The sequence below is a fragment of the Callithrix jacchus genome, chromosome 22, assembly GCF_049354715.1.
Source record: "Callithrix jacchus isolate 240 chromosome 22, calJac240_pri, whole genome shotgun sequence".
In the NCBI taxonomy this organism is placed as follows: Eukaryota; Metazoa; Chordata; class Mammalia; order Primates; family Cebidae; genus Callithrix; species Callithrix jacchus.
In genome coordinates, this window is record NC_133523.1 from 38,887,392 (window position 1) to 38,900,266 (window position 12,875).

Below are 12,875 nucleotides of genomic sequence, written 5' to 3' on the forward strand. Positions count from 1 at the left end.
AGCTCACTGCAACCTCCACCTCCCTGGTTCAAGCAATTCTCTGCCTCAGCCTCCTGCATAGCTGGAGTTACAGGTGCCGGCCACCACGCCCGGCTAATTTTTGTATTTTTAGTAGAGACGGGGTTTCACCATCTTGGCCAGGCTGGTCTTGAAGCCCTCACTTCGTAATCCACCCGCCTCCGCCTCCCAAAGTGCTGGGATTACAGGCGTGAGCCACCGCGCCCGACCAGGCAAACCCATTTCTATCCATCAGTCCCTGCATAAGCAAACACCCAGGACACCTAACTGGAGAGTTTGAGGACCAGCAAGGCCACTGTGGATACAGAGGCGGGAACAAAGGGGAGGGTCCTGGAAAACAGGGGCAGAGGTAGCAGGGGCCAGGTCACGTGGGGCCTGTGACACGGCGGAGAGTTCGGTTTTACTCTGAGCCAGACTGAGCCACCAGAGGGTGCTGAGCTGAGGGATGGGAACTGACTTAGGGTTCATAGGCGACCTCTGGTGGCCAAGTGGGGAACAGACGAGGGGGGCGAGGGCGGAAATGGAGCCCAGCGTGGAGGCGGCTGCCGGGGGCCCAGGATGTACCAGGTCAGAGCAGGGAGGCGGCCGGCCATGGAAGCCCTGAGGAGCGGTGGGATTCTGGATAGATCTTAGGGCGGGGCCTAAGGATTGGCTGATGGGTTGGGTGTGGGCATGAGAGGAAGGGAAGAGTCGGGAGCTGGGGTGGGGGGGTTTGGGGGTGGTCTTCCAGAATTGCTCTCGGCTTATACCATAGAGGGCGTGACGGTTTTCGGCAAGTAGTGGGTGCTCAATCACTATCACTCCGGACTCGCAGCAGAGGCTCACCCTTCTGTCTCTCCCAGGACCATGGGTCCTCTGCCACCCTCTGCTATGGCCCAGGGCGCCCAGCTCCTCATCCATCCTGTGGACAAGTCAATCAACACGACTTTCATCTGCAACGTCACCAGTGCCCTAGGAGCTCGCCAGGCAGAGCTGACTGTCCAGGTCAAAGGTGAGGAACTCCCTGGGTGGGGAGAACAGGGACCAAAGGAAGAGGTCGCAGCAGGGTTCCCTCTCCAATGCTCTCTATGAACCGATCACAGCAGCTGGCTCCCATCCTTCTCCTAAGCCTTCTCACAAAAGGACCAGTGGGGCCAGCTTGACTCCCCTGTTAACTCCATACCTATACCGCTGGTACCGTTGTTCAGCTGCCTGGATACACTCCCTCCGCACACCCAGGTTGGGATAGATGTGGAATCCCTCTCTCTCAGGGACTCAGGCCTGTCTAAATGTATTAGGCAGAACTCTATCAATTGCAGTTGTCAGAAACATAACTCAAAGTAGTCTAAGAAAAAAAAAAATCCAGGAGTTTATTGAAATGTCACCTTCAGGTATGGTTAGATCCAGGGGTTCCAACTATGTAATCCAGGATCTTTTATTTTATACATCTCTTGTCTCTGCTTTTTGTTGTACTGGCTTGATTCTCAGGAAGGCTCTGTCCTCAGGGAAGCAAGATAGCCCTCAGCAATGACAGGCTCACATCCTACCAAAATAGCAACAGGAGGAGGAAAAAAACACCATTTTAAATAACTGTAGCCAAAGTCCCAGGACTGGCTCTCATTCGCCCAGCTTAGGCCACAGCCCACCTATGAACCAATCACAGCAGCCAGGGAAAATGGAATGTTCTGATTGGCCAGGCCTGTGTCAAAGTCCCATCCTAGGAACCAGAGGGTAGGATCCAGTCCACCTGAGTTAAATAGACTGAGGCAGGTGGAGTGGTGGCTCCATAAGGAAATTTGAGATGCCACTTCAAGAATGAGGGATAAACCCCAAGAGTGTCCTTACCTAAATACCTGTTTCCTTCTCTTTCAGAGGGACCTCCCAGTGAACCCCCAGGCATGTCCAGGAACAACATCCTCTTCCTGATTCTGGGACTCCTGGGGGTTTTTCTGGCCCTGCTGGGGGTTCGGCTTTATTTCTGTCGGTCCAGATGTTCCCGTAAGTTCCTTTGGCATTGCCATCTGTCTCCATGAGTGAGCATCACCAGAGCTGCCATAATGGAGCACCTACTGTGTGCTGGGCTCCGTGCTAAACCCTTCCCGTGTGCCTCTCACTGAATCCTCACTCCAGTGCCATGAGGTTTTCCCCATTTGACCAACCAGGGTGCAGAACCAGGGAATCCCGTTCACTGCTTCTTTGATTACATTTACAAGTATTTACGGAGTGGAAGAAGATCGCATCAGGCCTGAGGCTTTGGCGCTTCATTCAGGTGATGTGGGAGTCCCTGCCAGAAGGATGGGGGTGAAATAATGCTGAACCCCTCAGCCTTACTCCATCTGCCTTGTTCAGGAGTGACTCTAGGAGGAGGTGGCAGGAACTGGCATCTCTGATCCTCAGCTCTAACAGGGTCCGATGCTTTCACACCTTGAGAGATTTGCATAGGCCGTTCCCCTGCCTGGAGCACCCTCCCATGGCTCCTTCTGGAGAAGTGCACCAGCTAATTCTGTAATCAGGGGAGTGATACTTTGCTGAGCACTGTCCATGTGCTGCTTTATATGTACGACCTCCTGGATTTTAATTTTTAATTTTTAGTTTTATTTTGTTTATTTATTTATTTTGAGGCAGGCTGTCACTCTGTCACCCAGGCTGTAGTGCAGTGGCACAGCCTCAGCCCACTGCAGCCTCCGCCTCCCAGGTTCAAGTGAATCTCGTGCCTCAGCCTTCCGAGTAGCTGGGATTACAGGCATGCAACACCCTGCCCAACTAAGTTTCGTATTTTCAGTAGAGACGGGGTTTCACCATGTTGGTCAGGCTGGTCTCCAACTTCTGACTTCGTGATTCACCGCCTCGGCCTCCCAAAGTGCTGGGATTACAGGCGTGAGCCACCATGCCTGGCTTTTTTTTTTTCTCTCTCTCTCTCTTGCCCAGACTAGAGTGCAGTGGCATGATATCAGCTTACTGCAACCTCACCCTCCCAGGTTCAGGTGATTCTCCCACCTCAGCCTCCTAAGTAGCTGGGATTATAGGCATGCACTCCCAGGCCCGGCTAATTTTTCATATTTTTAGTAAAGTTGGAGTTTCGCTGTGTTGCCCAGGCTGGTCTTGAACTGGACTCCAGCAATCCACCCACCTTGGGGAATTCCTCCCAGAGTACTGGAATTACAGGCATGAGCCACCATGCTTGACCAAGAGCAGGCGATTTTATCTGTTTTGTTCACAGCTGTGTCCCCAGCACCTAGAATGTACCTGGCACAAAGTAGACATTTACCATTTGCTGAATACTACTACTGTTTGCTAAATAAACCCCTGTTCAGTAGTTTAGGAAACTGAAACCAGAGAGGTTAAGTCACTGGTCTAAGGTCACACAGCTCCTAAAGGACAGAGATGGAATTTGAACCCATCCATCTGGTTCCAGAGCCCAGGCTTGATATTTATGGATCTTTATTTAATTAATGGATATTTTAAAAATCTAATTTTTGCATTTTTCGTAGAGACAGGGTTTCACCATGTTGGCCAGGCTGGTCCTGAACTCTTGACCTTGTGATCCGCCCACCTCACACTCCCAAAGTGCTGGGATTACAGGTGTGAGCCACGGTGCCCAGCCTACACTGTCATTTATTTTATTTTTTATTTTAGAGGCAGTGATCTTGCTGTCTTGCTCAGGCTGGTCTCAAATCCTTGACAAGCACACCCGCCATCCCTGTGTGACAGATGTGTATAGCGTTAAGGGAAGTGGCGCCCCATGTAACGGCGGAGGCAGAACTTGGCGTTTTCAGGACCCCGACACCCGGGCATATCTTCTTCCCAGCCTTGTTCCCTCCTGACGACTTCCCCTCCTATTTCCCCAGGTCCGACAGCTGCCAGCACCTCGGTTAATAGGGTAAGTGCAGTGTGGGAGCTGAGGAGGGTGTGGGGTCTGCACGAACTACAAACCAGATGTCTCCAGGTGCCTCAGGAGCCTGGGTCTTCTGGGTCTTTTCTCCTGCTGCCTCGAGCAGCATTTCCCACCCTTCCTGCTGGGCAGAATCCCCTGTAGAGTTTGCTAAGATGCAGTCCCCGACAGTGTGGGCTTTGCCGAGGCCAGGGAATCTGCATTTTAATATCAGCCCTCCCCACCAACTCCACCCTGGGCCACACCTTGAGAAGCACTGCCCTGGCTTCCAGGGAGAGGGGAGGGGATAGGCCTGTAGTTCTTTGCACATTGGTCTTCGGTGGGAAGATGTTCTTTGATTTTATTCAAAAGAGCCCTGAGGCTAAGGTTTGAAAACTCTCTTCCAGCCCGTCTCCTATGCGCCTGTGGCCAACTCTTTCGAGGATCCACAGACAAAGGGCACAAGGTGACAGCGTCGGGTCTGAGCGGGGAGAGAGACTGGAGCTGACAAGGACATGGGCCTCCAGAGTTAGACCCCACCCCAACGGATGAAGACCCCTCCAAAGAGACCAGCCTCCTTCCCATGCCAGACCTCAAAACGAGGTGGTAGGTGCACGTTCAGAGGTCTCCAAGACCACCCTGAGCTCATTTGCTAGAAGGACTCACTGGACTCAGGAAAGCTGTTAAGCTCCCAGTTACAGTTTATTACAGCAAAAGGACAGAGATCGAAATCAGCAAAGCAAGGTGCTGCCCAGCACACGTTCCGGGAGAGACGAGCCGACAGCTTCCAGCCGTCCCCTCCCAGTGGAGCCGTGTAGGCAGCACCTGATTCTCACAGCAACGACATGCGACAACACGCAAGAAGTACTGCGAACCAGAGCAGTTCACTCGAGACCTTCGTGCCCAGAGTTTTTTCTCTGTTGGTCTTGAGGCAGGGTCTGGCTCTGTTGCCAGACTGGAGTGCAGTGGTGAGATCACAGCTCATTGCAGCCTTGACCTCTGAGGTCCAAGTCATCCTCCCACCTCAGCCTCCTGAGTAGCTAGGACCACAGGCATGTGCCACCATGCGTGGCTAATCTTTTTATTATTTGTAGAGTCCCTATGTTGTCCAGGCTGGTCTCAAACTCTTGGCCTCAAGTGTTATTTCTGCCTCAGCCTCCCAAAGTGCTGAATTAAACAGCTCGCCATCCACGTGGCTGACCTCATGCATCAAGCCAATACCATGTGGCGCCAGGCCCCCCCACCACAAATCACAGCATTAGCATGATCAGCTCAGATGGGCTATCAGGCAGGGTATTCCAGGAACTAAGAGATGAATGCCCAGCAGCTGAGAATAAAGGGCCCGGTCTTTCTTTGGGCAAGGCTGAGCCTTTACTGCGTAGTGGACCACACAGAAGGGTGTGGCCCCCAGAGAATCTGGGTAAAAATCTGGCCTCTGGCCTTAAGCTTCTAAGTCTCTGTATCTGTCAGATCTCTGTGGTTACAAGAAACAGCCACTGACCCTGGTCACCAGAGGCTGCAACTCAGACCACAAGCAGCTGCCTGGGGGTTGTCCAAGGAGCAGAGACATGAACTTGGAGAAGGTTGTCAGCGCAGCCACTTCCTGCCAGCATCTGCAGCCAGCAAGCTGGGGCTGGCAGGAAATAACCCACAAAAGAAGCAAATGCTATTTCCAGCACAAGGGGGAGGAATGCAGGGAGAGGCGGTGTTGCGGTCACTCAGGACACTCTCCTTTAGGGCCAAGATGGAGGAGACCCAAGACCCAGGAAGCTGAGCTCAGATGCAACTGACAAATTTACTTTATAAAGGTCTACAATCGGCCAAGTGCGGTGGCTCACACCTATAATCCCAGCACTTTGGGAGGCCAAGATGGGTGGATCACAAGGTCAGGAGTTCAAGACCAGCCTGGCCAACATGGTGAAACCCCATCTCTAATAAAATACAGAAATTAGCTGTGCGTGGTGGCATGCATCTGTAATCCCAGCTACTCAGAGGCTGAAACAGGAGAATGGCTTGAACCCGGGAGGTGGAGATTACAGTGAGCTGAGATCGCGCCACTGCACTCCAACCTGGGTGACAAAGCAAGACTTCATCTCAAAAAAAAAAAAAAAAAAAAAGATTCTATGATCATGAGGGCAGGCACCAGAATTCCTCTTATAAAGAAAACTGTCTAGGAAAATAGCATGAGGGAGAGAAGACCTTGGGCCAAGATGCTAAATGGGAAAGCAAAGCTTGAGCTGCTCTGGGAGAGAAAATAAACGGGACATAGGATTTGCTCTGGACAGAGATGGAGGAGTGGGGAACAGGGAAGTGTGGAGAAGAGACCAGAACTGGCAGAATGGCGGGGGCAAGGGATTCAAGGGGTGACGAGGCCAATAGGACCTTACAGAGTTGAGGAGACAAAGGAGCATTGGTTGCTTTGGTGGCACATAAGATCCTCGTCCGTCTCCAGCCTCCAGAACCTCATTAAAGCTTATTTATTGCACCTGCACTGGCTGTGTGCAATGGGATCTCTTGTGGAAATCAAGGCGGAGACAGGTTTCAGGTGTACTGTTGCCACGTGGGATGGAACCAGGGGTGTGGAAGCAAGACGTTAAATGAAGGAGGCCATTAGGGCTGCGATTCCCAGGCACCTTAGGAACCGCTTGCTTGTCTTTCTTTTTTTTTTTTCCTCTCTCCAAAAAAAATTTTGAAGAGACAGTGTCTACTGTCACTCAGGCTGGAGTACAGAGGTACTACCCTAGCTCATTGCAGCCCCTGTAACTCCAGGGCTCAAGCAATCCTCCCACCTCAGCCTCCCAAGTAGCTGGACAACAGGCACACCTCACCAGGCCAAGCCAATTTTTTAAATTAGATAGTACCTCAGTTTCCCAAATTAGAAGTTACAAAAAGACAGGGATCCATGCTGAGTTAATGTGTGTTTAGAGGAGTGATCCAGCTCTTCTTTTGCACGTGGACATCCAGTTTCACAACACTATGAATGCAATGAATCACACTGAATCACACACTCAAAAGTAGCTAAAATGGCAAATTTTCTGTTATCTCTTTTTAACCACAAATTTTGAAAATTAATTATATTATGTACCAAAAACACCACTGAATAGTACCCTTTATTTATTTATTTAGTTAGTTAGTTAGTTAGTTATTTTAGAAACAGAGTCTTGCTTTGTTGATCAGGCTGGAGTGCAGTGGCCTGATCATGGCTCCTTGCAGCCTCCACCTGCTGGGCTCATGTGAGCCTCCTGCCTCAGCCTCCCGAGGTGGGTACCACCCCACCTGGCTAAATTTTTTTTTTTTTTTTTTAGAAATGGGCATCTCATTGTATTGCCCAGGCTGGTCTGGAACCCCTAGGTTCAAGTGCTCCTCCTGCCTCGGCCTCCCAAAGTGCTGGGATCACAGACATGAGCCACTGCACCCAGCCCTGGACCTTACTTTTGCTGCTCACAGTTTCTGGTGACTCACAGAATGCCTCCTTAGTTATTCTACCTCATATTCAGCCTCATATTGCAGCCTCCACCTGCTGGGCTCATGTGAGCCTCCTGTCTCAGCCTCCCGAGGTGGGCACCACCCCACTTGGCTAAATTTTTTTAGCCGGGGATATACAGGTTTTTTAACCAGGCCCCAAAAGACAGGCATTTGTATCATTTCCAGCCTTTTACTATTACAGTGTTGTAGTGAATAACTTTACACACTGTCGTGTATTTTATTTATTTTATTTTAATTTAGAGACAGGGATCTTGCCATCTTGCCCAGGCTGGTCTCAAACTCCCAGGCTTAAGCAATCCTCCCGCCTCAGCCTCCTGAAGTACTGGCATTATAGGCATGAGCCACCGTGCCTGGCCAAGGCACACTGTCATTGAGCTCACGTTGACACCTGAGTGTAGGACACACTCCTGGAAGTGGAATTGCTGGGCCAAAGAGTATGTTTCTTGTCATTGTGATTAATATTGACAAATGAACCCTCACAGAATTCATGCTGAGCTCTGTTCCCACCAGCGTGTAGATGGTGACCTTTATCTGGAGGGATGGGGCATCCTTGGAGTCCGCAGAGCTAGGAATGGAGAGAGGACCCAGAATTTTGGTATAGGTCTTATATAAAGTTATAAGTTTAAGAAAACAGCCGGGCACGGTGGCTCAGGCCTGTAATCCCAGCACTTTGGGAGGTTGCAGCGGGGGGATCATTTGAGGTCAGGAGTTCAAGACCAGCCTGGCCAACATGGTGAAACCCCATCTCTCCAAAAAGTTAGCCAATCACGGTGGTGCATGCCTGTAATCCCAGCTACTCAGGAGGCTGAGGTGGGAGAATCATTTCAACCCGGGAGGCAGAGGCTGCAGTGAGCCATGATCAGGCACTGCACTCCAGCCTGGGTGACAAGAGCGAGACCCTGTCTCAAAAAAAAAAAAGAAAAGAAAAAAAAAGAATTGGTCTACTCTGGGCACGGCTCCACTTCTCTGCTGTTTGTTCAGCTCTCCTCCACATACGGGCATCACCCTCTGGTGCCAAGATGGCTGATGCATTCCGGGCATCACATCCAGACTCAGACCCAGAGAAGCTGCCCATCCCTACCTGGGTGAGCCTCCATGGGAACGAGAAACCTCACCCAGCAGCGTCTTTTCCGGTCTCATTCACCAGCGCCTCCCACCGCTCAACCAATCCCTGGCCAAAAGAATGGGACCGCCTGGGAAGCTGGACCAATCAGGACCTGCCCTCTGGGGCTGGGGAGAGGCCCGGATGAAGGCTGCAGGGCCGCCTAGACCTCTGTTACTAGCAGTGCCTACCTCTGAGTAGTTGGAAGATGTCTGGGTTTATTCTCTTTTAAGTACTGCCTAAATATTCTATAATAAACTTTGACTCTTATTTTAATAATGCAAAAGGAATCGAAGTCATTATTTGAAAGGGAGAGGAAGAAGAGAGAGAGAGGGAGGGAGGGAGGCAGGGAGGGAGACAGGAGAGAGAGTAGAATCCAGCCACCGGAAAATTGAGAATAGCTGGCTTTGCATTACGTGCCTGGAAATAATTGCTGGGTTTGCAACGGCTCTTCAGGAGACAGACCAAGGAAATTGCAAAACTGCAGCAAGGATCGAAGGGCCGGGTGCGGTGGCTCATGCCTGCAATCTCAGCACTTTAGGAGGCCAAGGTGGGCGGATCACCTGAGGTAAGGAGTTCGAGACCAGCCTGGCCAACATGGTGAAATCTCGTCTCTACTAGAAATACAAAAATAAGCCGGGCGTGGTGGCAGGCACCTGTAATCCCAGCTACTGCGGAGGCTGAGGCAAGAGAATCCCTTAAACCTGGGAGGCAGAGGTTGCAGTGAGCTGAGATCATGCCACTATACTCCAGCCTGGGCGACAGAGCGAGACTCCATCTCAAAAAAAAGAAGGAGGATTGAAGGTAGATTCTGAGGGTACTCTGACCCATGAACCCAGCATAAAATCTTCCAGGCATGCCAGGCGCAGTGGCTCACGCCTGTAATCCCAACACTTTGGGAGGCCAAGGCAGGTGAATCACCTGAGGTCTGGAGTTGGAGACCAGCTTACCAACGTAGAGAAACCCCATCTCTACTAAAAATACAGAAATAGTTGGAAGTGGCGGTGCATGCCTGTAATCCCAGCTACTCAGGAGGCTGAGGCAGGAGAATTGCTTGAACCTGGGAGGCAGAGGTTGCAGTGAGCCGATTGTGCCACTGCATTCCAGCCTCGGCAACAAGAGTGAAACTCTGTCTGGGGGAAAAAAAGAAAGAAAAAGGAGGGAGGGAGGGAGGGGAGGGAGAGAGGAAGGAAGGAAAGAAGGAAGGAAGTAAGGAAGGAAGGAAGGGGAAAGAAGAAAGAAAATCTTCCAAGCATTAAGAAACATTGGGGATGTGGAGGATTAAAAATCCCTCCAGGGAAAATATGCTTCTCTTGAGCAGGTTCACAAGGGTGGGGGCAATGTGGGAGGTGGGGTTAAGTCCAAAGACAAGGTCAACACCAATAATAATAAGAATGGCGGGCATTTGTCGCTTATTTGCCGGGCCTCTTGCACACTGTTCTCCCAACATCCCTGTGAGGTGGTGATGCTTATCCCCATTCTTGAGAGGTAAAGTCATTTGCCACAAGATCCCCCAGCCAAATGGTAGTAAAACCAGATTTTCAGCCAGACTCACCAGCGCACGGCAGAGCTTCCCTGGAGTCTGCAGCCCATCCGTCTATAGCCAGTCCACCCCATCCTTCAAGATGGTTCGACATCAAGATTCCTGATTTGCCTGTAATCCCAGCACTTTGGGAGGCTGAGGCGAGAGGAGCACAAGGTCAGGAGATCGAGACCATCATGGCCAACATGGTGAAATGCCATCTCTACTAAAATACAAAAAAAGTAGCCCGGTTTGGTGGTGGGTGCCTGTAGTCCCTGGGGAGGCTGAGGCAGGGGAATCGGTTGAACCCAGGCGGTGGAGGTTGCAGTGAGCCAAGATTGCGCCACTGCACTCCAGCTGGGTGACAGAGCAAGACTCCGTCTCAAAAGATTCCTGATTTGCCTCAACCTCAGGCCTCTGGAAGATACCATCACCCCCAACAGGCTGAAGGCATGTGTCCAGAACACTCAGACACCCACAAAGTGCTATGGATACACCACACCCCGACCTCGCTGTCTCTTCCTGATGGCCCTCACCAGGTAGAAATGCCTGGCACACCTGCCTCAAATCCCTAGGTCAGCTCTCACTCCCACATGGAACTTTCTGAGATGATGATGAAAGCATTCTCCATCTGTGCTGTCCAGTGTAGGAGCCACTGATCACACGAGGCTAGTGAGCACTTGACAGTGGCTAGTTTGAAGAACTGCATTTTTAAATGTATTTAATTTTAATTCCTTTGAATATATATACACACATGTATATACATATTTATACACACGTATATACATTTTTACATATATATATATATTCTTTTTTTTTTTTTTTTTTGAGATGGAGTCTTGCTCTGTTGCCCAGGCTGGAGTGCAGTGGTATAGTCTTGGCTCACTGTAACCTCCACCTCCTGGTGGAGAGTGACTGGGATTACAGGCGTGCGCCACCACGCCCCGATAATTTTTGTAGAGACAGGGTTTCATTATGTTGGCCAGGCTGATCTTCAACTCCTGACCTCAAGTGAGTGATCCGTCTGTCTCTGCCTCCCAAAGTGCTGGGATTATAGGCATGAGCCACTGTGCCTAGCCTGGTCAACATTTTCTTTTTGAGACAGGGTCTCTCTCACTCTGTCATCCAGGCTACAGTGCAGTGTCATGATCAAGGCTCACTGCAGCCTCGACCTCCCAGGCTTCGTAATCCTCCTGCCTCAGCCTTCTAAGTAGCTGGAACTACAGTCAAGAGCCACCAAAGCTAGCTAATTTGTTAATTTTTTGTGTGTAGAGATGGAATCGTGCCTATAATCCAAGAACTTTGAGAGGCCAAGGCAGGAGGATCACCTGAGGTCAGGAGTTCAAGACCAGCCTGGCCCACATGGCAAAACCCAGTCTCTACTAAAAATATAAAATTTAGGTAGGCATGGTGATGCATGCCTGCAATCCCAGCTTCTATGTTGCCCAGGCTGGTGTCAAATTCCTAGGCTCAAGCAATCCTCCCATCTCAGCCTCTCAAAGGGGTAGGATTGCAAGTGTGAGCTACCTTGCCTGGCTTAAATTTATATTTAAATAGCCACATATGACTAATACCTACGATATTAAATAACATGACACTAGACTCTCCATCACCCAAGCTCTGTTGATCCAACCAACAGAGTACACCACCCAGCCTCACACAGACATGTCCCACGCGCTCCTTCCTGGCTCCACTCACCCAGGATATTGCAACCTCCTCAATTCGCCTTGATGACTGTATCAGCCTCCACACCCTTGCATTGCTGTTTATGCTGCCTGGTAACCCTCACCCAGCCTCACCCCATCATCTGCCTCACTTCTACTCTTATTCCAGGTCTCAGCTCAGATGCTCCCTCCTCCAGGAAGCCCTCCCTACCCCTCAGGTTGAATGAGGTGTGTCCCCTTGGGCTCTCCCAGACTCCTGGGTTCCTCCATTCCAGCCCTGATCACTCTGGATCATCATTGTGTGGGGAGGGATCTGCCCCCCACACGCTACAGGACTGTGTACCCTACTGTGGACAGAGGATGGTCTCAATCATCACTGTGTTGTCAACATCATCCAGCACCCACAACTGGGCACTGGGAATGTGTGCTGGATGAATGAATGAATGAACGAACGGAGGATGCTTTTTAAAAAACTAGGCTAAGCCAGGTGTGGTGAGTCATATCTGTAATCCCAGTACTTTGGGAGACCAAGGTGGGAGGATCACTTGAGCCCAGGAGTTCGACACCAGGCTGAGGCAACATAGTGAGATCTCATCTCTACAAAACATAAAAAAATTGGCCGGGCATGGTGGTACACAGTTGTAGTCCAGCTACTCAGGAGGCTGAGACAGGAGGATTGCTTGAGCCCAGAAGTTGGAAGCTGCGGTGAACAATGAAATCCAGCCTGGGCAACAGAGCAAGACTCAGTCTCAAAAAATATATAATAACACATCTCTGAAAACTATAAATATTCATGAAATTATAAGTGACACATTTCAATGGAAAGACAGCAAGGCTAGAAGACTAGGCTCAGAGCTTTCTTTCTTTCTTTCCTTCCTTCTTTTTTTTTTGAAGACAGTGTCTCACTCTGTCATCCAGGCTGGACTGCAGTGGTGCGATCTCAGCTCACTGCAAACTCCATCTCCCAGGTTCAAGCGACTCTTCTGCCTCAGCCTCCCCAGTTGCTGAGATTACAGGTGCCTGCTATCCCACCTGACTAATTTTTGTATTTTTAGTAGAGACGGAGTTTCACCATGTTGGCCAGGCTGGTCTTGAACTTCTGACTGCATGATCCACCCACCCCGGCCTCCCAAAGTGCTGGAATTACAGGCATGAGCCACCTCACCTGGCTTGTCTCAGAGCTTTCAAGTGAGTCAGCCACAGGTGAAATCCCATGTCTGTCTATTGGCAGAC

At 50.5% G+C, this 12,875-nt stretch overlaps 1 protein-coding gene across 3 annotated transcripts in view; it reads left to right on the top strand.

Moving 5' to 3' along the window:
* The window catches only part of PVR (PVR cell adhesion molecule), a 23,548-nt gene extending 14,806 nt beyond the window's left edge, over nt 1-8,742 (top strand). Inside the window, exons 6-9 of one of the 3 annotated variants that reach the window (XR_013530962.1) lie at nt 861-1,009; nt 1,870-2,266; nt 3,846-3,877; nt 4,276-8,742. Coding sequence is in view for 1 of the 3 variants with exons in the window: in XM_078360084.1 (XP_078216210.1) it covers nt 861-1,009; nt 1,870-1,995; nt 3,846-3,877; nt 4,276-4,338 (370 nt within the window). In the remaining 2 variants the exon portion in view is untranslated. Of the gene's footprint in view, nt 1-860; nt 1,010-1,869; nt 2,267-3,633; nt 3,878-4,275 lie in introns of all 3 variants that reach the window. The other 2 variants (XR_013530961.1, XM_078360084.1) reach the window with 2 other exon arrangements.
* Nucleotides 8,743-12,875: the final 4,133 nt, after the last annotated feature.